Genomic DNA, 25,652 nt, shown 5'->3' with positions numbered 1-25,652 from the left:
TGTAAGTGGTGTCTTCGGAGGTTTTTTTACGTGTTGTCTCCTTTTTTCAGAGTTAATGAAGAATTGTTTTAAGTAATTACAGTTGCCATAACTCCATGATCTGCTAGTTCTTTAATTGTAAAACATAGCATATAGTAAACACACTTTATTTAAATGAAATGCAAAGAATTAAAACAAACAAACCCATAGTTTTATACTGCAGATTTATTTGGTTTTAACTGTGAATGGTTGGTGACACCTATGAAAATATTTCTGTGTTGAAATTAAGTAGTTTGAGTTTTGTTTGGAGAGAGAAACCTGCTGACTGTGAGAGATAACAAAAATAGTAGGCAAAATTGCTGTCAATTAGCCTTTGCTTGCACTTGGATTATTTCTGCTACTGAACACAAAAGATTTTTTTTATTAATCTTCTTTTCTTTTGTTATGAGGAACAATTCATCCATCTTTGCTAGCTTAAATACATAAACACAAGTATTATCAGGGAGAACAAAAGAGTGCCAAGAGCTGTGACTGTAGAATTAAGGAATAATGGACAAAATGCTGAGAACCAGGCATGTTTCAGGTATTTACTCTGTCTTCAGTTCTTAGGGACTGAGAACAGGCTGGTGCTTCCATCTACTCAGGATCCAAAGGCACAAAAGCTTTTGGCAGACCTCTATGTCTTTGAAAGACTCAAGCAAAGATTGAATCAACTTTAAATAATTATTTATTTGTTATTAAATGGGGTATGTGGTGAGAAGCACAACAATGATTTTGGTTAGAGCATTGACCCAGGACATAGAAGGCCAAAACCTTTTCTGTTTCAGATTGTGCAGAATTGCCTTTTCAGTTCTCCCAAGAGAGAGGCTATGCTTGGGGTGGACATTTTGTGCTCTTCCTGTTAAAATGAACCTCCTGTGCAACCAACTACAGCACTAATGGGATCACAGAAAAAGCAAGTGAGAGGTAGCATGTCTGTGTAGTCTGTTAAGAGAGCCACTTCAAGGAGAAGGGAGAAAATCTTAGGCTATAGTCTCTGTTTCTTGCTCCAATAGTTAGGCTTTGACTGAAATACAAATTTAGACATGCAGTTTTGATTTAAAGATGGTGAATTAATTCTGCTCTAAGGTTAATTGTTTCTGCAATTAAAGATCAGCATTTTAAAAATCCCAGTTTTTTATTTCTAATCTGAATTTTCTATACCCAGCTTCTAACTGCTGTATAATATTATCCGTTTCTTGCCATATAGAGAGATACCAAAATTTACTTTCCTAGTAGCTATTTATAAGTCATAATGGACCTGTATTTTATCCATCAGCTGTGTTAGCTGTGTGGATTGAGCTTTTCTAGCCTCTCTTCAAAGACATTTTTTCAGGCTGCTTTCTCTCTTTTTCCCAACAAACTCTTTTATCAGTTTTCTTCTTCAAATGTGCATCCCATAAGTACAGACCATACTCTTGTAGTGGTTTGAATGATGCTGTGTAACATCAGTATCACATGGACTCTTGCCTCTGCTCACTCTGCATCTTGAGCATCCCACCTAATTTAGCTGCACTTACCCTTATGCTCTCTGCTGCCAGTGTTGTCTACAGGAGATAAGTAACAAAAGAAGTACTGACCGTGTAGGAGGGTTTGCAAACAGTTGCCTTTGGCAGAGGTTTTCTTACTGATTCATATTAATTCTTCACCCAAATGTGCCTCAGAACAAATAGGACTTAGTGGAGAGTAAGTATTTATTGCAAGTAGAAGGACACACACCCAAATTCTTAGGGACCCAACCCCAGAGATCTCCAAAGGAACAGGGCATTTCTGTGCTTTCAGATTTGAATTTCTGTCCTTTTCCTACTTAACTGTTTATGCTTGAGGTAAACCAGGATGTGTGATATGTGGGGGTTTTTTTTGGTTTTTTTTTTTTTTTTATATGGTAACACATTACTTGGACAATTTGGGGCTAATACATCTTGTCTAATTTCCACAGTCTTTTTCTTGTTTTAGTCCATTATGATTTATATATCCCCAAAATAAGTTCAAGGTTTGAAATAAGTTGGTAATGCAATAGAATACAATTCAAATTATTTGTTTCATTTCTTGGTCACACAATTTATTTGAATATCTGGGGGTGAGGAAACTTGGGAGGAAAAAAGAGTCTGACTGTTTGGAGTTAAAGGGAATTAGTAATATTTGGAGTTTACCATTTAGTAGCTGTGTTTTCAAAACACACGGTGCCCTATTGACAGTAAGGGATCTGAATTATGAAATAGTCATGTTTATTATGCAGCTTCTAAAAATTAAATTTCAGTCTGTTAATTGTGAATTTCAAGAAAATCAAACTTATTTTTGTTGTAGTATTATGTTAGTGTTGGTGACGTGTTAGGAGACTTCTGTATTTTGTCAGTAACCTCTTCAAATATATGAGGAAAAAATATAGTAAATTTCATTCTATTGGAGAGTAACAAAAAAGTTACCAATTTTTGTTTTAGTCCTTTAATCCTGTAAATTCAAGTTTGTAGTGAATGCAGTGGCAGAATGCTTTGGTGTTTTTTTTTTCCACTTCTTTATTAATATCATCATCCTCCTCAGCTTGTATTTATTTTGTTTCAACACAAACATGAACTCAGGTTCCAGTTCCTCAGTCTTACTACATTTTAGAAAGAATGATATTGTAACTTGACAAAACTCTTGAGTAGCTGGAATTTCACTCCATGACATGAAGTGTCTGCAAATGTATTATTAATTTCCTTCTAATTTTTTAATCTTTTGGCCAGTATGAGATAGAACATGCCATGGGGCTAGTTGTCTCAAAGCCATGCTTTCATAAAGTTGCTTAAAAATATAATTCAAGTTGGAAGAAGAAACCCAAATCATTGCCACCAATGTGGGAAGGGCTGCTGTCTTTGAGTTTAACCGCATTATTAAGCATGATAAAATGCATGGGAGAGAGCTGCAGGAAATGGTGCTACTTAAATTCCATTGTGCATGGAGCAGTACTTTTTAGATTGCGTTGGCTGGGATGTCCAACTGCAGCAGGTCCTGCTGCTTTCTTGTAAGCAAGGGAATGTGATTGGTTCTATACAGTCTTCTTGGGTCATCACATACAAAATCTAAAATGAGTAAAATAACTGAGTGATGGTTACAAACTGAGAAATGCTAGTTGTCGTCTTACGACTACCCAGCAGATGATAAAAGCCTTTTAATTAGCCTGTCATTAATTTTGAAATGAATCTTTTTCCAGACGAGGTTCCCAAACATCTGGTTACAGTGGTGATGACTGGGCTGATGCATCTTGCTGTTTGACAAAATAGCATACCAAATCTTCTTGTTAAATGCCAAATTAATATTTGTTTGTTACTGCCCTATAGGATCTATTACTTTTCTGGGAACATTAGCTAATGGTTTGTTGGAGGAGGAGCAGGAAGAAGTAGAAGCAAGGAACAGTAGCTGCAATAGACAATCTGTGAATAACATCCCTCATCACTTTTTCTGTTAAAGAAGCTTTAGATTCCCTTCTTTTTTTTTTTTTGGTGATCAGGCCAGACAGCATAAATTCATGAAGAACCTGTAATATTCTTATCTCTAGGCTTTTTTCATTGACTCCTGTTGACAAAGTCAGGTTTACTGTTGTTTGGCGGTTTCCATTTGTGAATGGGTTGTGCTTGAACGTTAAACAATTCGTTGACATGTCCTGCTCATTCAAGGCTGTTGTGTATGATGTAGTCCCCTGGGAAGCTTTTAGCACAATAACTGCATCTTCATAGATGATATCAGTTTACGGGATTTTACATCTCTTAAGGTTAGAGTAGAAAAATGTCAGGTGTTTTGTGAGCAGCTTTTGCATGTCACAGCAAATAGACCTAGAAAAAAGATGCTTATGTTCACTGTTTTGAAGTTCTGTTGTCTCTTTCCATGCTGTCTTAACATTTACTATTATTATCATTTTCCCATGCTATTTAAAAACAAGCTGTAACTGAAAAGTCCAACACACTTTAAAGTCAGCTTGTTGCTTTTGTATCATGATCACATTTATGTTGTGTAGAAATAATCATCCAGTAGTCCTGTTTTTGCAACTGATACGTTAGAAATTTGTTGTAGTTAAATAGATTTGCAACGGATGGCCTTTTCTATTAACATACTGCTAAAATTTCTGTTGCTTGAAAAAAGGAGACAATAGGAATTCTTCCTAACTACTTAGTTCTGGGTGGAGCTATTCATGCCAATGTTTTAATGTGTTGCTATTTTTTCTTAGCAGTTACTCTGTTTTAAATCTCCATGCTTCTTTGTGGAACAGTGAATTATAACTGTAAATGAAACTTCTTAAAGTCCTATTTTACAGGTAATTCTTGTTAAGTAGGTGAATAGCATTTAAGTTCTGAATTATTTCTTTCTGGATTTTGAAGATTAATATTGCCTTCCTAAAGTCAGAAAATACTGTCTCACATGAGAATGCTTGTAGCTTTTATTGGAAAGCAGGTCAAAGAAAGGTCAAAGGTCAAAGCAGGTGGAAGAAAGGTAGAAAGAGAAGATATTTGCAGCTGTGTGACAGAAGCAGGTTGCTCAGATCTGTTATATCCGTATTTTTTTGTTGTCTAGTAAAACTAGCTATTTGCATTAAGGTGCCTAGACAGTAGTTAAAATTACTTATTACAAGTAATTACTTATTACATGCAATGAAATGGAATAGAAATTTTGGTAAACTTTTTCCAATTATATATGTTTCAGTTTTTCCTCAAGGCTTTAATTAAAGTGTTATAACTGCTCTGCATGCTTCGGGGATAAATCTTGCAGTTGTACAGAGTACTTGTATGTACTAGACGCTGTTTGAGGTGACTACCCATGTCAGCTCAGAAAATGTTTCTTCATTTAGAAAAAGGTCAAAGGACAACCCTTGAGAGGAAACTAAATTCAAAGTCAATCCTAAAATCCTGCCAACTAGCAAAATATTAACATGCCCAATCTAGTCTTTAGCCCATTTCTACTTTTACTGTTGGAATAACTTTCCCCTGTGCAAATTACTTCCTTTAATGAATTTCATGTTACAAAATACTAAATAAGATGATTTATAATGAAATATTTTAGAATTTTATACATATCTATCTTTAATGATGTATACAAGGCAGTAAACACTCAGAGGTCATCAAACAGTTTAGTCATTTCATGTGTAGTTAACATTAGGAATAGATATGAGAGTTTAGGTTGGGAATAGGAAGAGTAGAAGCCCAAGGATTTTTACTATGAGAGGAGAAGACATACACATTAAGAATGTCATGAAGGAAGACTGCTAATTAATTAGGAAGTTAAACCTTTCTAGACGCTAGGAAATCTAGAAGATTGGTGTGCATTATACAAAAGTGGGAAAGTGTAATGAAGATACTTAGAGAAAGGTTACAGATACAAACCAAAGAAAAACAGTCTTTTCATGTTCCATTTGTGAAGGAGAGATAAAGAGGTACTTTTTAAACTTTCATCTAAGGATTTAATCTAAAAAAAAAAATTTTAAATGTTACAAAATTTAAAAAGTGACCTTTTAATTTTTACAAAGAAAATGGATATTTATGAAACCCTTGGTTCTTTCTGAGTAATATATATTTACATATGCATGCATTAAAAACATTATTGGTTTCAAAGTCCATAAATTTTGCCGTAAGATGTATTTTTATCAAGATTATGATCATGCTAAGCCTCATGTATGCTTATGTCACTTAAAAAAAACACTAAGGCATTTTAGTCAAACCTTTTTGACTTCTAAAAGTTAGGGTAAATCAAGTGTATGCAAAACCAAAGTTAGATTCTTATTAGCTAATTTAGTCAAATAAATTGATAAATTCTGTGAGCTGTTATTGTGATGCTTGAAGTTGTTGTTTGGGGTTTTTTTTGTTTTTTTTTAAAGCCAAATTGTACATTTTAACTTTAACTTTTACTGTGTAGCAAGTAACTATGAAAATTGATATATTTGCTATCAGGTATCAGCATTCGTGTTTGTAGTAAGCTGAATGTAAACTGAAGTTCTTAGTTTTTCCTCCCCATAGGAGTGTACTCAGGGCCAGGTGACAGAGAGCGTGAGTGCATAGTCCCACGAGGCCCGTGCACGCACACTGGACTCATGCACCCATGGCCAACTGCCATGGAAGGACACAGGCAAGAGAATGACACTTTTTGCCGGCACCCACGTGACACAAAATTGCTCACATAAAGGTCAATCACTCTAATGGGTTTGTGCTGTCCTTTTCAGTCAGGTTCAAAGTCTGCTAGCAGATCTCATACCCAGCCACTTACATGCACATGCTCACATGGGTCTCTCCTGTCACCTAGACCCTTGACCTCTGGCACCCACCTCAGACACTTCTTGTCCAACTTGCTGGCTCGTACAGCCTGAAGTTTGCAGGAGGGTTACATGAGCGTACTTACGTAGGTCTGTCCAGTATCTGAGCCCAGACCTGTGGTGTCTCTGGAAGATGTCCTTCAGACCCAATGGTCTCTCCATTATTCAGCTGCAAGGTCTTTCTTGTCCCACTTACCAGCTTATCCTGTCTCAAGTTCACCAGCAGGTTTAAAAACATGTCACCTGACACACACAATAGAGAATTTAATCACACAGAGGATTTTTAGAAACGGAATTTAATGAGGCGATGAGACAGGCTACAGTGATCACATGCAGGAGTTGACCCAGCAAGTGTATTGACCAGGAGCCTGCTTACTTGCAACTGTCCTGTTTAATCTCATTCCTTCTTTATTTTCTCATGTGTATTCCTCCTGGATTCATATTGATCTTTCTCCTCCTTTGGCTCTTCACCTAAGCATCCCATTAAAAATTCTATGTTTGCCTAAAAAAAAAATCTAATTCCATAAAAAGTTTCACAGATGCCCGCAATTCCCCTCTTCCCTAGCATCCCATAGCAAGTTTTCTCTTTCTCATGAGGTCCATGATAATCTTGTTTTGCTTCTCACCAGTTAGAGTTCTGGTTGAATCCATTGAAGGTAATGCTTGAGTAGTTCCTGTTATGGCTCGCTGATCAGGGTCTCTGGAGTTCTGGGCTTTGTTACTATTCCTGTTATCCATGGTTTGTCAACTGTGTTCGTTTTATGACTTGTATTTCTTGCTTTTGTCTTTTATGCTGAATAGCTGTTAACAAGTTATTTTTAAAAAAAGTTTCAATTCAGATTAAAAGTATTCCTTTTTTCTCCTCATTTTCCTTCCTCTTCCTTTCTCCATGTTGAAATTCTATTTTTCTGTCTTAAATGGCTGTTATTCAAGTGAGTTATTGATGTCCATAGGGAGAAATGAGTAACCTCCTGGAAATTTAAGCCCAGTTTTTCTCATACTGGTAGGTGGTTTGGTTCTAAGTATAGCCCAGAGTAGTGTATGTTTTCCGGGAACTAAGAATTACAGTTCAAATGTCTGCTAAATTTTCTGTGGACCATTCCATTTCTGTATCATAAAGATAAATACTGCATACTTTTCTAAATAATACTGTTGGTTTATCAGTTAGGATCTGAAACACTTTCTGAAACATGTTTGTGTGAAATATGTTAATAATTGAAATAATTTTTTTCTTTGTAGAACCAAAATTGCAATTTCAGCCACCACATCAAGTACAACACAAAGTTATGAACACAGAACAGAATGGCATCAAAGAGAATCATTCAAGACACATTTCTCGCAATGACATGAGACAACCAAGGAATGAGAAACCCCCTCGTTTTCAAAGGGATATTCAAAATTCAAGGCAGGCTTTGGAAAGTGGTGGGTTACCAAGAAACAGAGGTCCTGAAAGACACAGCTCTTTAGAACATTGGACAGATGAAAAAAATAAAAGTGACAGACATTATCCTAGAAATGATAGGCCAAAGGATTTGTGTTATCCCATAGCCACTCACCAGAGTGATATTACTTTCAAAAAAAGGGATAACAATATGCAAAACAGAGTAGGAAAAGGGGTGTCTTTCACAGAATTCAAGGAGAACTCTGCTGCTCAAGATACTACAGACAACAATAACCAGAAACGTGGGAAAAGGGAAAACCAAATACACAATTCTGAAAACTTTTGTGATAGGAAGGCACGAACAATAAGTAGTGAAGCCTTTATGGTAAAAAGTGAGCAACATTTTGGTGTTAATAACAATTACCAAAATCCTGGTAGAACTGATAATTTTAATGCTGTACCAAATGGAGATACTGAGCATCATCAGAAAGGAAGACGAGTAGGACCTATCAAATCATCAGGACCCACTACAATCCCATCTTTTGACGATAAAATGTTGTATTACAACACTGCTCCCAAAAGGAGATCTGGGCCCATCAAACCAGAGAAAATATTAGAACCATCGATTCACATGGAGTATGGAAAAAGTTGGAGACCAGGGGATGAATGTTTTGCTCTTTATTGGGAAGACAACAAGGTATGCCTTTGCCAAATGAGAAGTACCTCAAACTGTACCTTTAATGTTTTCTTACGTACATGTGGGAGATTTAGCACGATCGCACAGAGACACAGGGCTTTGTTCATAGGTGTGTAGTGTGCTTCCTGGTTAGCTTCTTGTTTTGGGTTTTTTTTTTGTTGTTTTTGTTTTTTGAATTTATGAGAAGTCACTTGTATTCATTGCGTGACACTAAGAGCTTAAATTAAGTCATCTTGAAGGTGATTGTTTCTCTCATTTAGGTGGAGTTCAGGATGACTAAGCTCCTAACTGAAGCATTTGACTTCAGTGCTGAAAATTTGAAGGGATGAATATGGATCTAGGTGCCCATATTCTTCTCCAAGGAACAAGAAACAGGATGGTGTGCTATCTAGAGTGGTCTGTAATGATAGATGTGTAATGCCTTTTTCCAGAATAAGTCAGCATGCAACCTTTACTAATGCAAGGGAAGATCAGAGTCTGCAGGTATGGGGCTGTTTGAAAAAACTCCCTCTTAATTCAATCATCGCTGAAAAGAAACAGCAAAAGGCTCATTTTTTATCATCACTAGTAGACTATTAGCTGAAGAATTTGTGGAACAAATGAGTTATGCTGCCTGATAGTTTTGTTTTACTGATTTTTAAAGGTTTAAATACTTCCTCTTCAGATGTTTTTCCTATTAATAAGGTTTTTCTTGCAGCAAGATAGTTTCCTTTCATCTTCTCCTCCTTTGCTAAAAAAGTTTAGGCTGTTTTCTTTGATTTGTTATTATCTGTTCAGGAGTTCTCTGTCACTCTTCTTGAGTAGTTTCTTCAGGTTTTGACCCTTTCTGGTAACCTGAGAACTACCTCAAATATTATTGTTCTTTGAGTAGGTTTTATTCCTACCATTTTCTGTCTTTTTTGTTTGTTTATTCTATGTTATTAAGTTTTTTCCTGTGTTTGTCTTTTTTACAGGAAGTAGATAGCGTTAGCTCAGCAGCATGACTTTATTTTTCTCTCTTTTGTTTGTATGACTAAAACAGATGATAAGGCATGCAACATTTTTGGTAGTGGCAACATATAGTGAGTTGACTCTCTGAAATAGGAATATGTAGCTTGGGTGAATGGATTATTGTGAAATATAATGGCATATTACGGAATTCTTTCCTATTTTGAGAAGCATATTTGCATTACTGTGAGATGAGTTTTTGAAGTTCTGGAAGGTATGAAACTTGCAAAATAAGTAGATATGAGGTAATCCTAGACCGTTACCTGAAAAGTATTCATCACATTAGAAGGGGTTTTTTTTGAGGGTTATTGGTTTTTTGGTAGCTATAATAAATGCTGCTGCTCGCATCTAGGACAATTTTGAAATGTGATGATAAAATAGAGTACTAAGCTTAACAATGTTAGGAGGCAGTGATTTTTTTTGTGTTCAGTAAGATAAAAGTGATTGAATATCTTCAGGAAAGCTGATCTGTGTTTGCATAAATGTCAAAAGAAGTTTTGTGTTTAGAAAAAGGATTTTTGAAGGGGCAGTTTTATCACATTTTTATATTATGTGCTAAAATAGGTATATATTAGTATGTACAGTGTATATGGCTGATAGACACTTACTGATCCATGTATTTTAAGAAAAAGTCTTACAGTAACACTTCTCTGTATACAACACCATTTGTATTAGTGATGAATTTGTTCTGCTTTCAGAGAAATGAAAATAAGTCTTTTAAATGTTCAGTCTAATTTCATAAGCTGCATATTTTCTCAGTGAGTATTCCAAATACATTCTACCGTGTCCTTGCAGTCTACCATGTGGAAGTTTAATACATATGTTTTAATGTCTGGTACAGATCTTATTCAAAATATAATACTGATTAAGACTATATATTTATACACACACATATATATGAAAATGTAGTTGTTAAGCTATTTGTGGTATTTCAGGTAGTATTTTATGACCTTTGAAAATTTCTCTTTCAAGTTCTACCGGGCAGAAATTGAAGCTCTCCATTCTTCTGGGACAACTGCAGTTGTTAAATTCTGTGATTATGGAAATTACGAAGAGGTGCTTCTCAGCAACATCAGGCCTGTTCATACAGACACATGGGTATGTGATAACAAATTGTATTAAAAAATACAAACTACATAGTCTGTACAAAATATGTAACCCTTTGGAAATTAATGCCTGCTCATGCAAACAGTGCTAATTGCATGTGTAGAGAAATAGTTAAGCGAATACATGAACAAAATCTCAACTTTTAGTTGTCTATATGAAACTTCATAAAAGTGTATTATCATGTGGTATTCTTTCTGTATAATAAATTTCAGTTGTATTGTTTGAAAATGAATAATTGACCTGTCAGCCAAACGGTTTTATGCATATTTCTCTCTAGAACTTGTTGTTTACTCTATTAAACAAAGTTTTCTGGTTTATTTCATGTACGTTGTATGTTGTTCTGTAAAGGTTAGGAAACAGTCTTTTAAAATATATTTTCTGAAGGTTTTTACTACGTGTGTATGTATGGCTAAAAATAGACATCTATATCACTTTATTTTGTATCATGATTTTATTCTTGTTTCAGTGATTTCTTTGCCAAATAGTGTGGTGGAGGTGTATGCCTCAATCTGGTTTATGAAGTGTAGAATGTATTAGCCTTATGGAAGTTGGAAATTTCAAAAGGCTTTATTTGTGAATGTCATGGAAATAGAGGTACATTTTGATTTTTTTTTAAAAAACATATCAGGATTGCACAGTTCTTCGCTGTGTACTCTTACTACAAAAAGTTGCACAAGAAGTATTCATATTTGTATATTGATTCCTTAATAATTAGTTGACTTATTTTCATTTCTTACCTCTGGGTCATATAGCCATATTACTGCTGCTGCAGAGGCTGAACAGTCAACTACTGTTTCCTGCCAGTGGTCTTTTAACTTGTGTTCTTGCTGTGACTCTCAGATGCCCTTACAGCCTCTGAGATGGCCTTTTTGTACTTAAAAAGAATCTGAAGCTCTTCCCAGCTGATGCATTGCTGTTTCTGTGAAAAGTTACCTCCTCACCTGCCCGCTTCTTTTTATCCCAATATCTGAGCTGTAAGGTGCTAGTTTCTTACTGTATGATTGTACTTATTTTGGCCCTTTTTCCAGGTTGATAATCAGCCTCTTCTTCACACTTCTGATTACAATCTTGGAGTGACTTTATTTTATTTTAACCCTCTGTAAGTTAGCTCCCACTGTCTGAGAACTTGACCTGGTGTTAAGACTGCGTTGATCTAGTAGTGAGGTGCCAACCTGAAGCAGCCATCCTTCTTCCTGTCTGTTCTGCCTACCTCTGACCACATGTTCCTCCTGTTCCCTCTCCTCCCATGTTGGATTGTCAGTCATGTAGCCACAGGATGAGTCGAATGAGATGGACAGCTTTTCCCCCCTCAGTTTCACTTGTTTTATTTCAGAGTTAGTTTGTTAAAGCTGACACAACATGGTGGGACAAGGTATGGAGAGGGGATTGTGCTGCTGAAGTAGCATGGTTCTGACATCATGCTGCATCCTGATCTACTCATTGAGGCTTCCTCAGTTGTTACTGGGGAGAAATAAGGATTTTCCATGGACCTTTCAGTCCATTCAGAAATGAAAGATACCTTTCACAAGGTTCTTTTTTCTCTCAAGGTAGCCTAGGTGAATAGCGTAAATTCAGACAACTAAATTTAGATCATTATAGTTATACAAGATAAATGCCACCATCATCTTCACAGTAAACAAAATTTTTATGGTTTCTTTCTGAGGTTTTACTGGTTTGTAGCTAAAAGGTCCTTTCAGCTATAGGGTTTTTGCAGGAGAAAGTTGATTAGCACCTTGCTCTTCACTTTGTTGTGTTTGGATGCTAACTCCAGGCCTCATTATGCATTTGCAGTTCTTAATCACCCATTGGACTCATGCTGGGATACTCGGGTTTGTCTTTTAAGCTGAATGCTTTGGTCACTTTTCTTTGTCTCAGTGTTCATATTAATATATTAATCTAGATAGCACACATGCAAAAGGAAGTTCTCATGCTGCTTAATACTTAACTCTTTGTCATAAGTAACTTTGTGATATTTCCTCTTTGGAAGAGAAAAAAACAGGTTTTAAACTGACTTCAGTAATTACTTTTCTTTCACTGATCGATGTTATCAGCAGCAATGAGCTTGTTTTATTAGAAATGTTATGCTGAGTTTTATTTCAGTCCTTCCAGGTTAATTCCAGATAGCTAAGTGTTCCTTAGCTGTCTGAACTGAAGACTTCTGAAGACTTGTTACTAGTGTAGAGATATACTGTATGTGAGTTTTGATGTCCTAATATTGCCAGTTTTTCAGACTCCTTTTTGAAAGAGTTGTTGATATTAAGAAAAGATTTAGTGAATGACTTACAGGCATAAATTTAGTCTATGTGTTACAATTGATTATTCTTTACTGTTTTCTCCAGCATACTTTTTGGTACTCGTGTTGAATTTAAATTTTTTTCAGCAACTATAAACTGATGAAAGTATACCACTGAGAGGAATAAAAAAAAAAAAAAAAAAAACAACCAAAAAGTTGCTCAACCTAGTTGCTTGAAAAAACAGCCAAAATAACACAGTGACCTGCTTTTGATTACATGATCTATTGTTTAAGCACCTGAGTCTACTTTTGGCAATCTTTTTAATTACCAAAAATACTAAATTAATGACAATCCTTGACATTGTTAGTAGGTTTAATGTAATTCCATTTTCTCTCTACCCCCTGCTGGTTAACAATCTGTTCTTTATTCCTGCTGACTCTCTTAATACTGAACTACACTGCATTAATACAAGTTTTGTGGTTTTAGTGGGTTTTTGGGGGGTGTTTTGGGGTTTTTGTTTTTTTTAATTGACTGTAGATAGAATCTGCCCGATATCCTCAGGATACATTGTGCTTTCCACTTTAATGTAAAAAGTGATACTAGATGATCTTAAGACTCCTTGATCATTGATTGTATACTGTCCATCACCCAGTTTGCCCTGAGTCCTTGTAAGTTTTCAGTCCCTCTGACACCTAATACGCTGCTATTTATCTTTCTGATAGCTAGAAGTATAGAAGATAAAGCTGTGTATTACATAAGGTAAATCAAAAAGCTAGTGGGGGATTTTTTTTTTTTTCAACAATCACATACAATACCCATATAAATATATAGAAGAACACTAAAAATGGGTGTTTTGGAGGGTTTTTTTTGGTTTTTAGTACTTGCAAAATATGTTTTAGGTATGCAATTCATAAATATTTTTAATAATAAAATTACATTGGATTCCATTGTTTCAGAGTTCTTCTAAGTATGTTGTATGTAACACTATAATACTGTATCCTTCTATTTCCCTCAATGTAGCAGGGGTCACTTAATGAAAATACTATAATCCTAATGAAAAAATTCACTGAAAAGTCATTGTAGAAATAAGAACTGTTTGGTTTTTCTTGTAAAATATGTAAGATTATACTAACAGCTGAAAAGCATGGAACGTTAAGGGCCTTCCTGACTCATTTATTAGTTTGTTTTGTGGAAAAAAAATTAAATAAAGTCAAGATAATACTTTAAACTTTAAGTCTTAATTTTATTCTCTAACTTGTAGCATTTTCTTAATACATTATGGAAATGTGTAGCCTAAATACTTACCTTGTGACATTTTTCCTCAAAGCCAAGTCGTTGCTTTCCCTTTTCCATTCTGCATTTCCTTAGTCACATGATAGGCCTTGTTCCACCATTTACACTATCATTACCCTTCTTTTCTTTTCTTTTCTTTTCTACTGTTATATGAAGGAAATAAAGTTTATAGTTTTCCCACCTATATATGTTATGGCCTTGTTCTGATTGCTTTCAAAACAAGCTAGAATTCATACAAACTTTTTGCTTACCATAATTCACTTAAAAGTACTAATTATGAAGTGAAGCATGTAGTTTAGCTTAGTTTCCTCTTCCTGTATTTTGTACTGTATTTCTGCCTAAAGAGGTAAGAAGGCAAAAATCATTATTAAGGTTTCTATAATCCTAGTTTTTCGATAATCTGTTTTGTTTTGTGGAGACTGAAAATCTGCTTTGCAGCTTTCCTCAACTCATTCCTCCAGTAAGGAATAAGTTGAGGAAAGAAAATAGCACAGGGTCTTGGATTACAGTTAATTCATGCCGGCAGATATTTGAGAGCTCAAATCTGCTAATGTTGTGTCTTGTACCTCACAGAGCTCTAAGAGCTTCTGTAAGTGTTGCATTATCTTAAACTATAATGCAGGGCTTTCTTATACCTGTCCCCTGTTGCAGGTAAGTAAAGTAGTAAACTCCTGTTTTCTGAAGGTGTTTGAATCTCTCTCCAGCAATGTAAAGAGAAACACTGAAAACCACTAACTGGTAAAGGCTTACAGCTGCCTCTTTAAGCTGGAGAAGACTTTTGCCTCTTTTATGGAGGTTTTGAACCCATTCCAATGTCTTGATTTATGACAGGTAAATACTTGAAGGATTGGGTGTTATTTCTTTATTTCTCTTTGGCCGGGGCGGCCTTGGCATCACACTATGATCTTTTTGTGTTGTGTGTCAAGCAGGAAGTCTTTCCCATTGAATAATTAAGTAGGTGCAGTAGATAAATGTGTCTTGGTTGGATCTCTTATCTAGCTTCTGTCCTCATTGACTGTACTAAAACCAAGGCTGTTCAAAGAGAATTTTACAGCCTACTTAACCAGTTCTAAGATTACTGTGGAAAAAATGTCCCTAGATAGTTGCATCAGACAAGAACTTTGATGTCTTTAGTTCTTTGGCTTCTGTACTGTTAGGAAAATCTCTAGAATAATTTTACAGTTCATAACTACTCATTGACTAAATCAATTAAATGAAGGCTGAGTATTTTGGACTATTATTGTTCCTGAATGGTGGTGAATATTTATTAATTCATTTTAAGCTAAAAAGTTACTACTGTGGATTTAGTTTCCAGAAAAGGCCATCTTTCTGCTTTATTAAAACACTTTAGATTAAGACAGTTATTTTGTTGTGATGTGCCTCATTTTCCATCTCACCAATATGTGGTGATTTCAGTTGCCTCTGTCCTGCCAGGCTGAAAAACTACTTTTCAGTCTATCCTAAACTTTTTTTTTTTAATTTTCCTACCAGATACTTTTTTTACTTACTGGAAATGTTGCCTTAAGTTCCATCACATCTTTTGCAGAGCATTGTCATACATGCCTTTACACAGAATTAGCCTTCAGGTTCTGTCAGGATAATTCTTTATGTAATTTATTTATTTCCCCAGCCTTCTTTTAAAAGGCAGTATTTAGAGATAAGCATTGTGGAAAGCATTTATCCTAACTACTAGTAAGTATTTTTCTTTAGCATCTCTGTCCTCTGAGAAACTATATAGCTTTTCAGACTTTAGCTTTGTGTATCCATGTTGGAATACAGACATAAGATCACAAGTTAACTGTTCCTCTGAAAGTTAGCCCTTAGCTGAAATGTAATAACTTGACATTTAACTTGTCATTTTACTTGTTAATAAACTAAAAGCAGGCAAATTTCAGTTGAGAGGAGGTAATTTATACTACGTGGGCATAAAACAATGGCTTTCAATTTTCTGTCTGTATCATTAGGCATTGCAAAATATCTTTGAGTCTTCTATTTGATCATTTCATATTCGTCAGACTATGAAATATCATTTGACATTATTGCCAGCTGTACAAATCAGATTAAGGACACATTCTTCTTGGAGTTATTGAAAAAAAGTTGTGACAGTTAAAGCAGGATACCTGGAGCATTACACTGTTCTGCTCCCCACCCTTGTTATTAAATGTAACTGATGATATAAATAATGATTTGTCATTTGGAGAGGGCATATGGGCTCCTTAGGTTGTTTATTTTGAGAAAGACTGTTCCTCAATAAACACTTTTCCTTTGAAGACTTGCAATTTTGTTTTGAGATAGCATAGCTTAACCTGTTTTAAGTATTGTGTTTGATCCCGTTGTCATGTTATGAAAGTTCTTCAGATTCCATTTTTGGACTTCTGAAGGATTTTATGCTTGGATTTCTCTGTATTGCGTGTGTTGTGGTTGAACATGTTTAGTATGTAAAAGACGTTTGATCTGTAAAATTGTCTGAACTATTCCTGCCATCACCATTTCTTGTTTTATTTCCCTGTCTCCTTACACGTTTCAGTGTTTTGAGTTTGTCCACATTTAATAGATTCATTCAAAGGATTTTAATTAAAGAGGAAACTGGAGGAGCTGACGTAGTATTCCTGACTGATTGCTTTCTAGGGAAGAAAGACATGATACTGTTGGCTTGGTATTGCAGAAGAGAAGCTATGACAAACCTAATTTATAGTGGGGTATGTGTATATGATTCCAGATCTTACTCCCTCTTATGTATGCAGCGCATGTCGAATAGACACATTATTCCATGTACTGAAGTTTCCTTGTACAGGGATGATTAATATCTGGAATGCTTGGGTTTTTTTTCCTTGTTTGATCACTTGAAAGTGTTATCAGTAATAATATCTGTAAACAAGAAATCTTCCATAAAGTAAGAAATAAAAAAAAAAAGTTGATTGTGAAGGCAATTTTTTTCAGAAAGGTGATTAGTTTTTTCTTCATAAATGTTCAAGCACATGTAATTACTCCTTTTGGGGTTTTCTTGATTGGTTAGGGGTTTTGAGGTTTTTTGGGGGGGTGGTTTGGGTTTGGTTTTGGTTTTCTTTTTTTTGAGATGTGTTTTTCTGTTTCTGTTGGCTTACTTTCTTAGAGTAAATTTTGTAAGGTTTGTAACAATGACAAGGACTCTACTCTTGCTTTATTTTCTTCATATTAATAATGTCATTTGCAGGTTTCTTTCACGTCCCAAGAGACACGTTTATAGACTGTATTATTAAATGAGTGCATGTGGTTGTCTGAGCTAGACATAATCGTTTATGTTGTCAAAGAATAGCAGCAATTAAACAGATTTTCCTCAGAATGTCTTTAGAGAGCATAAACAGAAGAGGAAATGTTTTGGTCTGATATCATTCCTACAAAATTTGCTTGCCTTCTCAGAACATGGTTGGTATATCTAGATTTTCAAAGTTTTAGAGAAGTAGTATTTGCTTCAACCTTACACAAAGCATTTAATTCTTTGCTAAGGTAGTCAAGATGTGGGGTTTTTTTGTGAGTATAAAGCTGATTAATTGTTTTAATTTACGGGCGGGAGTAGAATGTCAAAGATTTTGAGATTAATTCCATATTCCTTTTAAAAATTAACTGTGGTGTTGAAGAGCTCTTTGCCAAAGTGTTTCTCTAATGAGAGGAAGAGGGAAGAGTTGGTTAACAAGAAAGCAATAAATATGTGATGGCTACATACAGGGGTTTTTTTTCCCCACGTTTTGTACATTTTTTGTGTTTGTCCCATGTTCTGAACATCAAACATCATAGGGTCTTCTAACTTGGGACATGCTGTCATGCAGGAGCTTATCAGGGAATATCTTAACTGCTCAGAAAGATTGTTTCAGATTCTCCTATGTTTATAAGCATGTTTATCAGTCTAATTTTCTTTTTGTTTTTGTTCTTTCAATACTTGCTAAGTATTTGTGTTAGTACCTAGTTGGGAATGTTATTGCTGACTTGTTAGTGGAAATCTTGAGAGCTTATTTTATGTAGATTCATTTCAGTAGATACAGAATGTTATTATGAAGTCCTTTTGCTTTGCTTACATATGGAAAAGTTGGGGTATTTTTTACTTTGTTCCTAACTTACTGAATAATTACGTGTAGAAATAAAAATTTGTTGAAGATTAGATTTTACAGTTTAAAAATCATAGCATCATTTAGGTTGGAAAAGACCTGTAAGGTCATCGAATCCAACCATAAACCTAGCACTGCCAAGTCCACCACTAAGCCATGTCCCTAAGCACCACATCTACGTGCCTTTTAAATACTTCACGGATGGGGACTCAACCACCTCTCTGGGCAGCCTGTTCCAATGCTTGACAACCCTTTCCATAAAGAAATTTTTCCTAATATCCAATGTAAACCTCCCCTGATAAAACTTGAGGCCATTTCCTCTCATCCTATCACTTTTTGCTTGGAAAAAGAAACTCACACCCACCTCGCTATAACCTCCTTTCAGGTAGTTGTAGAGAGTGATAAGGTCTCCCCTCAGCCTTCTCTTCTCCAGGCTAAACAACCCCAGTTCCCTCAGCTGCTCCTCATAAGGCCTGTGCTCCAGACCCTTCACCAGCTTCGTTGCCCTTCTCTGAACACGCTCCAGCACCTCAATGTCGTTCTTGTATTGAGTGGCCCAAAACTGGACACAGTATTCCAGGTGCGGCCTCACCAGTGCTGAGTACAGGGGGACAATCACCTCCCTGCTCCTGCTGGCCACACTATTCCTGATACAAGCCAGGATGCTGTTGGCCTTCTTGGCCACCTGGGCACACTGCTGGCTCATATTCAGCCAGCTGTCAACCAACACCCCCAGGTCCTCTTCGGCCAGGCAGCTTTCCAGCCACTCTTCCCCAAGCCTGTAGCGTTGCATGGGGTTGTTGTGACCCAGGTGCAGGACCCGGCACTTGGCCTTGTTGAACCTCATACAGTTGGCCTCGGCCCATTGGTCCAGCCTGTCCAGGTCCCTCTGCAGGGCCATCCTACCCTCCAGCAGATCGACACTCCCACCCAACTTGGTGTCATCTGCAAACTTACTGAGGGTGCACTCAATCCCCTCATCCAGATCATTGATAAAGAAACTAAACAGAACTGGTCCCAAAACAGAGCCCTGGGGAACACCACTTGTGACCAGCCACCAACTGTTCTATCTTGTAGTAGTTTAATAAGTTCCTGGTGTTTATAAGCATATTTTGCCCATCATAATTTTTTGATCCTTTTGCAGAACTTGCTGGATGACATGATCTATTTATTTTTTTAAAGTAGTGGTTAATAATTGAAAAATAGGTGCAATTCACCATATTTTTATACAGCATATATGTAATATAGAGGTTCTGACTTTCAAGTTAAGATACTCTCTTTTTTTATGGGGCTATTCTGAGTTGCTTCACAGGTAGCTTTACTTTTTTTAAGACTTTCTTAAATAGCTGTGTCCCTGCACCACCTGTAAGTAGTGGTTTGTTTTTTTGAATTAGGAGTTGGGATATATTTGTTTAAAATTTTTCTGTATATTTACTTAAATACCTTTTGCCATATTTTACTTTCTAAGTTTTTTTGTGCTGTTGGTCATTCACAAGTAAAATCACATAGACATTTGTTTACTGGACATACACACGTGTTTGACATTGGGGATTTCTATATCAAATTTTGTCATGGGTGAGCGTGTGCATACAGCATTCTGTTTCACCTAAAACGTCACCAAAACTCCCTGCTTTCCTGTTTAGGTTTTGATAATGGTTTCGTGCCCTAAAGCAATTAGATAATTTCTCATAGTATCACTTAAGTGTTTTCTTTCTGAAATTTTTGTTGGCAGAATTTTCTGATTACATATTAAAGTAAGTCCAGCAATACAGCAAATACTTTTTTCCCCCATATGGAAGTGTATGTTTTCTTGAGTGCACTTAGTGCAAAGAAACTGAATGTTGACCTTTTTTTCCAAGTCTGTGGAAGTATTCTTTTTCGCTGTATGTTTAGGACTATGTCTCTGTTACCCACGTAAACTAGACCTTTCCAGAGCTCTTAATTCAACTTGATGTTCTGAAAAACTGGATGAATACTTTATTTATTAAAAAACAAAACAATAAAAATGTTGGGGAGAGGGAAGAGCTGACAGTTTTATGTGGTAGGAGGGATGGAGATGGACCCTTAATTTGCTGCTCTTTTCCAAAAACTGGCACAATTGCTCCTCAAAGTAACATTAGTCCTTATGGCACATAAGGAGTAATGTGGTTTCTGTTACTGATTTCTTGTTGTTAAATTTGTGGTTTTTTGAAAACATTTCCACTTTCAGTTTGTGGCTTTCTTCTTGCTGAAATTGAGAAAACTCGATGTGTCTGCTGGTTGTGTATTATTTATATAGCAGATCTCACTTCAGTGTGTCTACTTTTCTTTTAGAAATTATTGAAAATAAACCTTTAAATATTTATAGTTTGATATTGATACTACTCAAGTGAAGCAGCCTTTACTAATAGAAGGGATACGGAGTGAATGGCTTAAATATCTATTTCTAAAGAACTTCAAATTCCTTATTTTTTTTCTATATTGAGAAAATAGTGACAACTTGCAGGAGAGCGTGTTTGTTTCAAGCACAAACCTCACAAGAAGAGTTGCACATTTATTTTAATATGTGCCACAGGGAATGACTGCAAGAATGAATAACCTGTGCAATACCCTTAAGGGGGACAGATAAGCTAGCAAAATGTCTGTGGGATAATCATGCCCCAGGCTTACATTATCCTAGTTTTATGGAAATGTAATTGGAATGTAGTCTATTTAGAAAACAAATGAGTGCTTTGTTTTTAGAGTTAAAGAAAAGCAATGAAGTTCAAAGAAATGTCTGATTCCAAGTTAACTGTTATGTTGCTTTTAGTGGTCTCAGATTTAAGTATGTAATTCTTTTCCTTGTCTATCCATCTATTTTCCATTTCTTGATTTTGTTCTGAAGAATCTACAGATTTTCTGTCGCTTGGTATCTAATGTTTATTGCTTCACTCAAAGCTCAGGATTTATATTGTCTTAACAGAATCATTTAAAAACTAGCTGTGTTTGAAGCTCAGCTGCTTTTTGTCACAACTTACATTTTCAGCAGAGGAAAAGTGAGATCTAATTAAAAATGTTAATAGTGTATATCCAATTTTTTCAGAATTACTGAATCATTTATTATAAAATTAGTATCTTAAATTAATGTGTAATAAGGCTATAGTTGATAAATTGCTGGCCCTGAAGAATGCATTGTAGAATTTTACAAGAACTGGCCAAGAAAATGTAAAATTATTTAACTTCTTATGTTTGGTTAGTGAAAGTCAACAAAAAAAGATTTATTATCATTATTTCTGATGCAAAAGAAAAGACTGCTCAGGGAAGGGTCATCTTGAAATTTGTATTTTGAAAACGAAAACGTGACAGATATTATGGCGTAGCCACCTAGTTTTACGTACCATAGTTAGGAACATACTTACTTGTGGCCCGTGTGTGTTCACATAAGGATCAATTCCTTTTTCTATGTGTAAATAAGAGAAGCAAATGGCTTGTATGTTTTTTATGGTTTGGGGTTTTTTAATGACATTACAGCAAGTTTGGTTTAATGAATTATTAGTAACTTTTAAATTTGTCTACTCCTGCATTAGGGAAACCATTAACTGAATTTCTCTGTTGCATTTGTACAGAGCTTGAAAGTAGAATGCAGTGTTTTACTCATACAGTACATCAAAATCTCATACAATTTGAGAAACAGTAGAAAAGAGAAAGATGATGCTAGTGTAGTAGGTTAAAACATTATATAAATGGCTAGGAATTATTCTGGCTGCATGTAGAATGGCAGCAAACAGTAATTGTGTAGTTGTAGTTCAAAGTCTCAAGAGGTTTCTAGTAAATCATACAGTACCATACAGCAAGTCAATTGTATACCTTTAAGGACAATTAAAGTTATGTTAAGATTTTGCAGTAAATCTCTCAGTAGGTTCTGTAATAGATTTAACATTGCTATTTCTGTTACCACTGTCTTATATTGCATAGTGTAGTATAATATTTTACTATAGTGAAGCTAAAGCTAAAAGCTTCAGCAAAGCTATTGATGGTTTTGATGTAAAAGTCAAATCAGAGTTACATATGGAGTACTATATATGTAGTGTATACGCATTTATACACATGCATGTTGCCTGTACTGATTATCTAATAATGCTGTAATGCCCCACATGTAGCTAGATGCTTATGGGGTCATGACTTTCAAGTAGGAGAAGAACGTGTATACTCTATAAATCCTTTACAGTTGTTTATCCTGCTGTCCTGGTTTCGGCTGGGATAGAGTTAATTTTCTTCCTAGTAGCAGGCATAGTGCTGTGGTTTGGATTTAGGAGAAGAATGTTGATAACACACTGATGGTTTAGTTGTTGCTAAGTACTGCTTATGCTAGTCAAGGACTTTTCAGCTTCCCATGCTCTGCCAGGTGCACAAGAAACTGGGAGGGGGCACAGCCAAGATAGTTGATCCAAACTGCCCAAAGGGCTATTCCATACCATATGACGTCACGCTCAGCATATATACTGGGGGGAGCTGGCTGCGGGGCAGGGATCACTGCTTGGGCACTGGCTGGGCATCAGTCGGCAGGTCATGAGCAGTTGCATCACTTGTTTTCCCTTGTGTCCCTGTCTTGTCGTCCCCCACTGTCGTTCTCCTTTGCATTACAATTTTTATTACTTTTTTTATTATTTAATTTCAATTATTAAACTGTTCTTATCTCAACCCACAAGTTTTCTTACTTTTGGCCTTCCGATTCTCTCCCCCATTCCACCGGGGAGGGGAGTGTGAGCGAGTGACTCTGTGGTGCTTGGTTGCCGACTGGGGCTAAACCACAACACCTGCATATCCTTTACAGACAGAAAATAATGCCAGCATGTCAATGCAGTCAGTAAAAAGTATCTTTGAAGTCCTGTGTAGTCCCTACTGCTGATAGAGTTGAGCTTCCTTATTGGAAGTGGCCAAAGTCAGTTTTCCTCGGGCATGTGCTACTAGAAGAAATTTAAAATTAGATTGAATTAAAAGTTCTTGATAAAATTTACTTTAAGATGAAAATACTTTCTTTTTGAACAGACCTTACAGATTCTTACCAATTCAGGAGAAAAGTCTATTGCTTTTAAAAAAAATCCATTTAGACAGTAAGGCCAAACATTTCCAATATATGTGATCCTTTCATTTTCTTCCTGTTTTGTTTTGTTGTTGTTTTAGAAGGAGGCAGCTGTGCCCATCCATTACAGTAGATCTTGGTTAGTCTATTAATTAAATATCCTGTAGTTCACCAACTTGATAGTTGTATCCAGAAGTCAACACTAAAACAATACTTTCTCAATGTGAGAGAGAAAAATTTGAAAAAGCATATGTAAACATTTTCTTTTTATTTTGGGGTTTTTGTTTTGCATTTATTTGAATGATTTAAAGATGTATTCTTGGTGTTCCATAGCTTTTCTATATGCTTTTCCAAGAATAGTCTAAACATCGAAAACTTTCTCATCCAAAACAGAAGATAAAGTGCTTATTTTAGCTCTTTCTTTGTCACCTCAGTAAAATATATCCAGATACCTAGAAATATATAGAAAGGTAGAGACAATGGGGAAAGATAAAAGAATGAATGTAGCTCGAATGTCATTGTTCTGGTTTTGTGAGTTAGAAAATGCTTATCGCCTTTCATATGTTTGGTCATTTTTTTTTCCCCTTTCATTCATGATTGAAGAATGAAGAAATACCTGATTCTCTATTTTTGAATTGTCTTTGGCTTTCTCTCACTTTATTTTCACAAGTCCCATGTAAAGTTACCAGTTTTATTAGAAGTTAATAGTTTTGGTCTTCAGGATAATTTAAAGTTAATGTGAAATCTGGAAAATCTGTTTTAAGTTCTCAATTTGCTTACAATCCATTGCGATTATTTTAAATTGTAAAAAACTATCATGCTGCTTAAGTTTTTAAAAAATTGCTTTGTTTAGTTATAAGAGATATAATTGTAGCCTGATGATACACTTCAAAAGATCCAGGGAAGAGTTAAGTAACAATAATAATTATATATTTTATCGTTAACATTCTAAATGGTATATTAAAAGGTTAGTTTAAAAAAGAACTTTATCATGTAATTACTACATTTTAACATTTCTGTAAAAAAAAAAAAAGTAACAACACCTTCTGATTTAAATACAGCCATATCCTTACAATTAGTTATGTGTACTTCTAGTCATCAGTGATACCTTACTGCAATGTCTTACATGATATGTGTGAGCAGACTAAAAGTATGTTTTTCTAAAAATTTAATGCTACCATGACTCCTTTAAATGCACACTAATAGGGTAAGAGTTTATATTAATTATTTGACAGCAGTGAGGGGTCAGCTCTATGCAGGTCTAGCGATATAAGCTTGAATCCTACTTGTCCTTCTCACTCATAATTTAACTCAGAAATTTGTGTCTATAGGCCCAATCTAATATAGATGAGTTGTGTACTGTGAAAAAAAAACTGTGAGCATCTGCAGACTCACAAAGATTACTCTGTGTGAAGATTACTCTGTGACAGGAACTGATATTTTAAGTAACAAGCGTAACTTGCAAAGAAAATTGATCAAGAGCAAATATGTTGCATTACTCTGTAACAGACATTTCAAAAATGCTCTTGTCACAAAGTCAGTGCTTGGTTAAGGTCCTTGAAAAATCTACGCTACTGGTAATTTCTCTTTTACTTGGAATTTTCACACCTCATTTGATAGTAATTTTTGAAGTTATGCCCTAAAGCCTCTCTAAGATTGTATAACTTAAAACTCATGCTTTTTTTAATGACAAAATCTATTTAATGACAAAATCCTGTTTTCATTCTTAGTTGTTATGGAGTTCTAAGAATCCATTTAAGTATTCAGATAAAATAAAAGTTTAAGGGAATACCATAGACACTTTAGCCAATGTTTTTTTCCTTACAAGTACAGGATGTATAACATTGCAATTCAATTATTTAGGCTTATGCTTTTTTCTAGGAAAGTTGTGAATTTTTCAATATGGCCACAGTGTGGTTGGGGTTTCTGTTTGGTTTCTTTTTTTGATACTTCTGGAAAATCTTACGATCTATTTTCAATTGATGTAAGCACGAGTAAGTGGAAACTGCAAAAATCAAAGTACTCAAGGAGATCAACACTGGATGATTAGGCAAAAGCAGCAAGTTGTAAGAGAGGAATTTAACCAGCAAAACAAGAGATCACTTGGTGTGTTAACAGCAGGAGACAGCTGTTGCCAGCATAGCGGGCACTGCAAAAAGGCATTAAATCTGGACTGGGAAATGGGAGTTGAAATGCACATGAAAGAAAAGTTCATTTTGCAAGGAAGCCAACACTCTTTCTTTGTACTGAGTCCAGCAAGTTTTCCATGCATGGAGTATGTGGGTGAAGTTAAAACTACAGCTTAAATTGAAACAGTGATTTGACATTACTGAAATTGAAAATGTCTGCTGCTTTCTTTGCCTTCTCTCTTCTTCATCCCATGGTTCCTGGCCCCATGCTGCTCCTTCATGCCTCCTTACACAGGCTCTGGTGTTCATCCCTTAATAGCCCACAGAGAGCTATAATTGAAAAGCCTTAGCAGAAGGGCCCAGCGAATAGAGCAGAATTTTCTGTTCATAAGCAGGAATAGACAGA

The 25,652-nt window shown here is 35.5% G+C and overlaps 1 protein-coding gene across 3 annotated transcripts in view; it reads left to right on the top strand.

Moving 5' to 3' along the window:
* TDRD3 (tudor domain containing 3) overlaps positions 1 to 25,652 on the top strand; it is a 118,624-nt gene that overhangs the window by 82,562 nt on the left and 10,410 nt on the right. For all 3 annotated transcript variants that reach the window (XM_075727944.1, XM_075727937.1, XM_075727929.1), the window contains 2 exons: positions 7,535 to 8,373; positions 10,333 to 10,458. In XM_075727944.1, coding sequence (XP_075584059.1) covers positions 7,535 to 8,373; positions 10,333 to 10,458 — 965 coding nt within the window. The remainder of the gene's footprint in view (positions 1 to 7,534; positions 8,374 to 10,332; positions 10,459 to 25,652) is intronic.

This window comes from Pelecanus crispus, chromosome 1 (genome assembly GCF_030463565.1).
Source record: "Pelecanus crispus isolate bPelCri1 chromosome 1, bPelCri1.pri, whole genome shotgun sequence".
In the NCBI taxonomy this organism is placed as follows: Eukaryota; Metazoa; Chordata; class Aves; order Pelecaniformes; family Pelecanidae; genus Pelecanus; species Pelecanus crispus.
The sequence above is the reverse complement of the archived record's forward strand: the minus strand, read 5'-3'. Positions and strand labels throughout refer to the sequence as shown.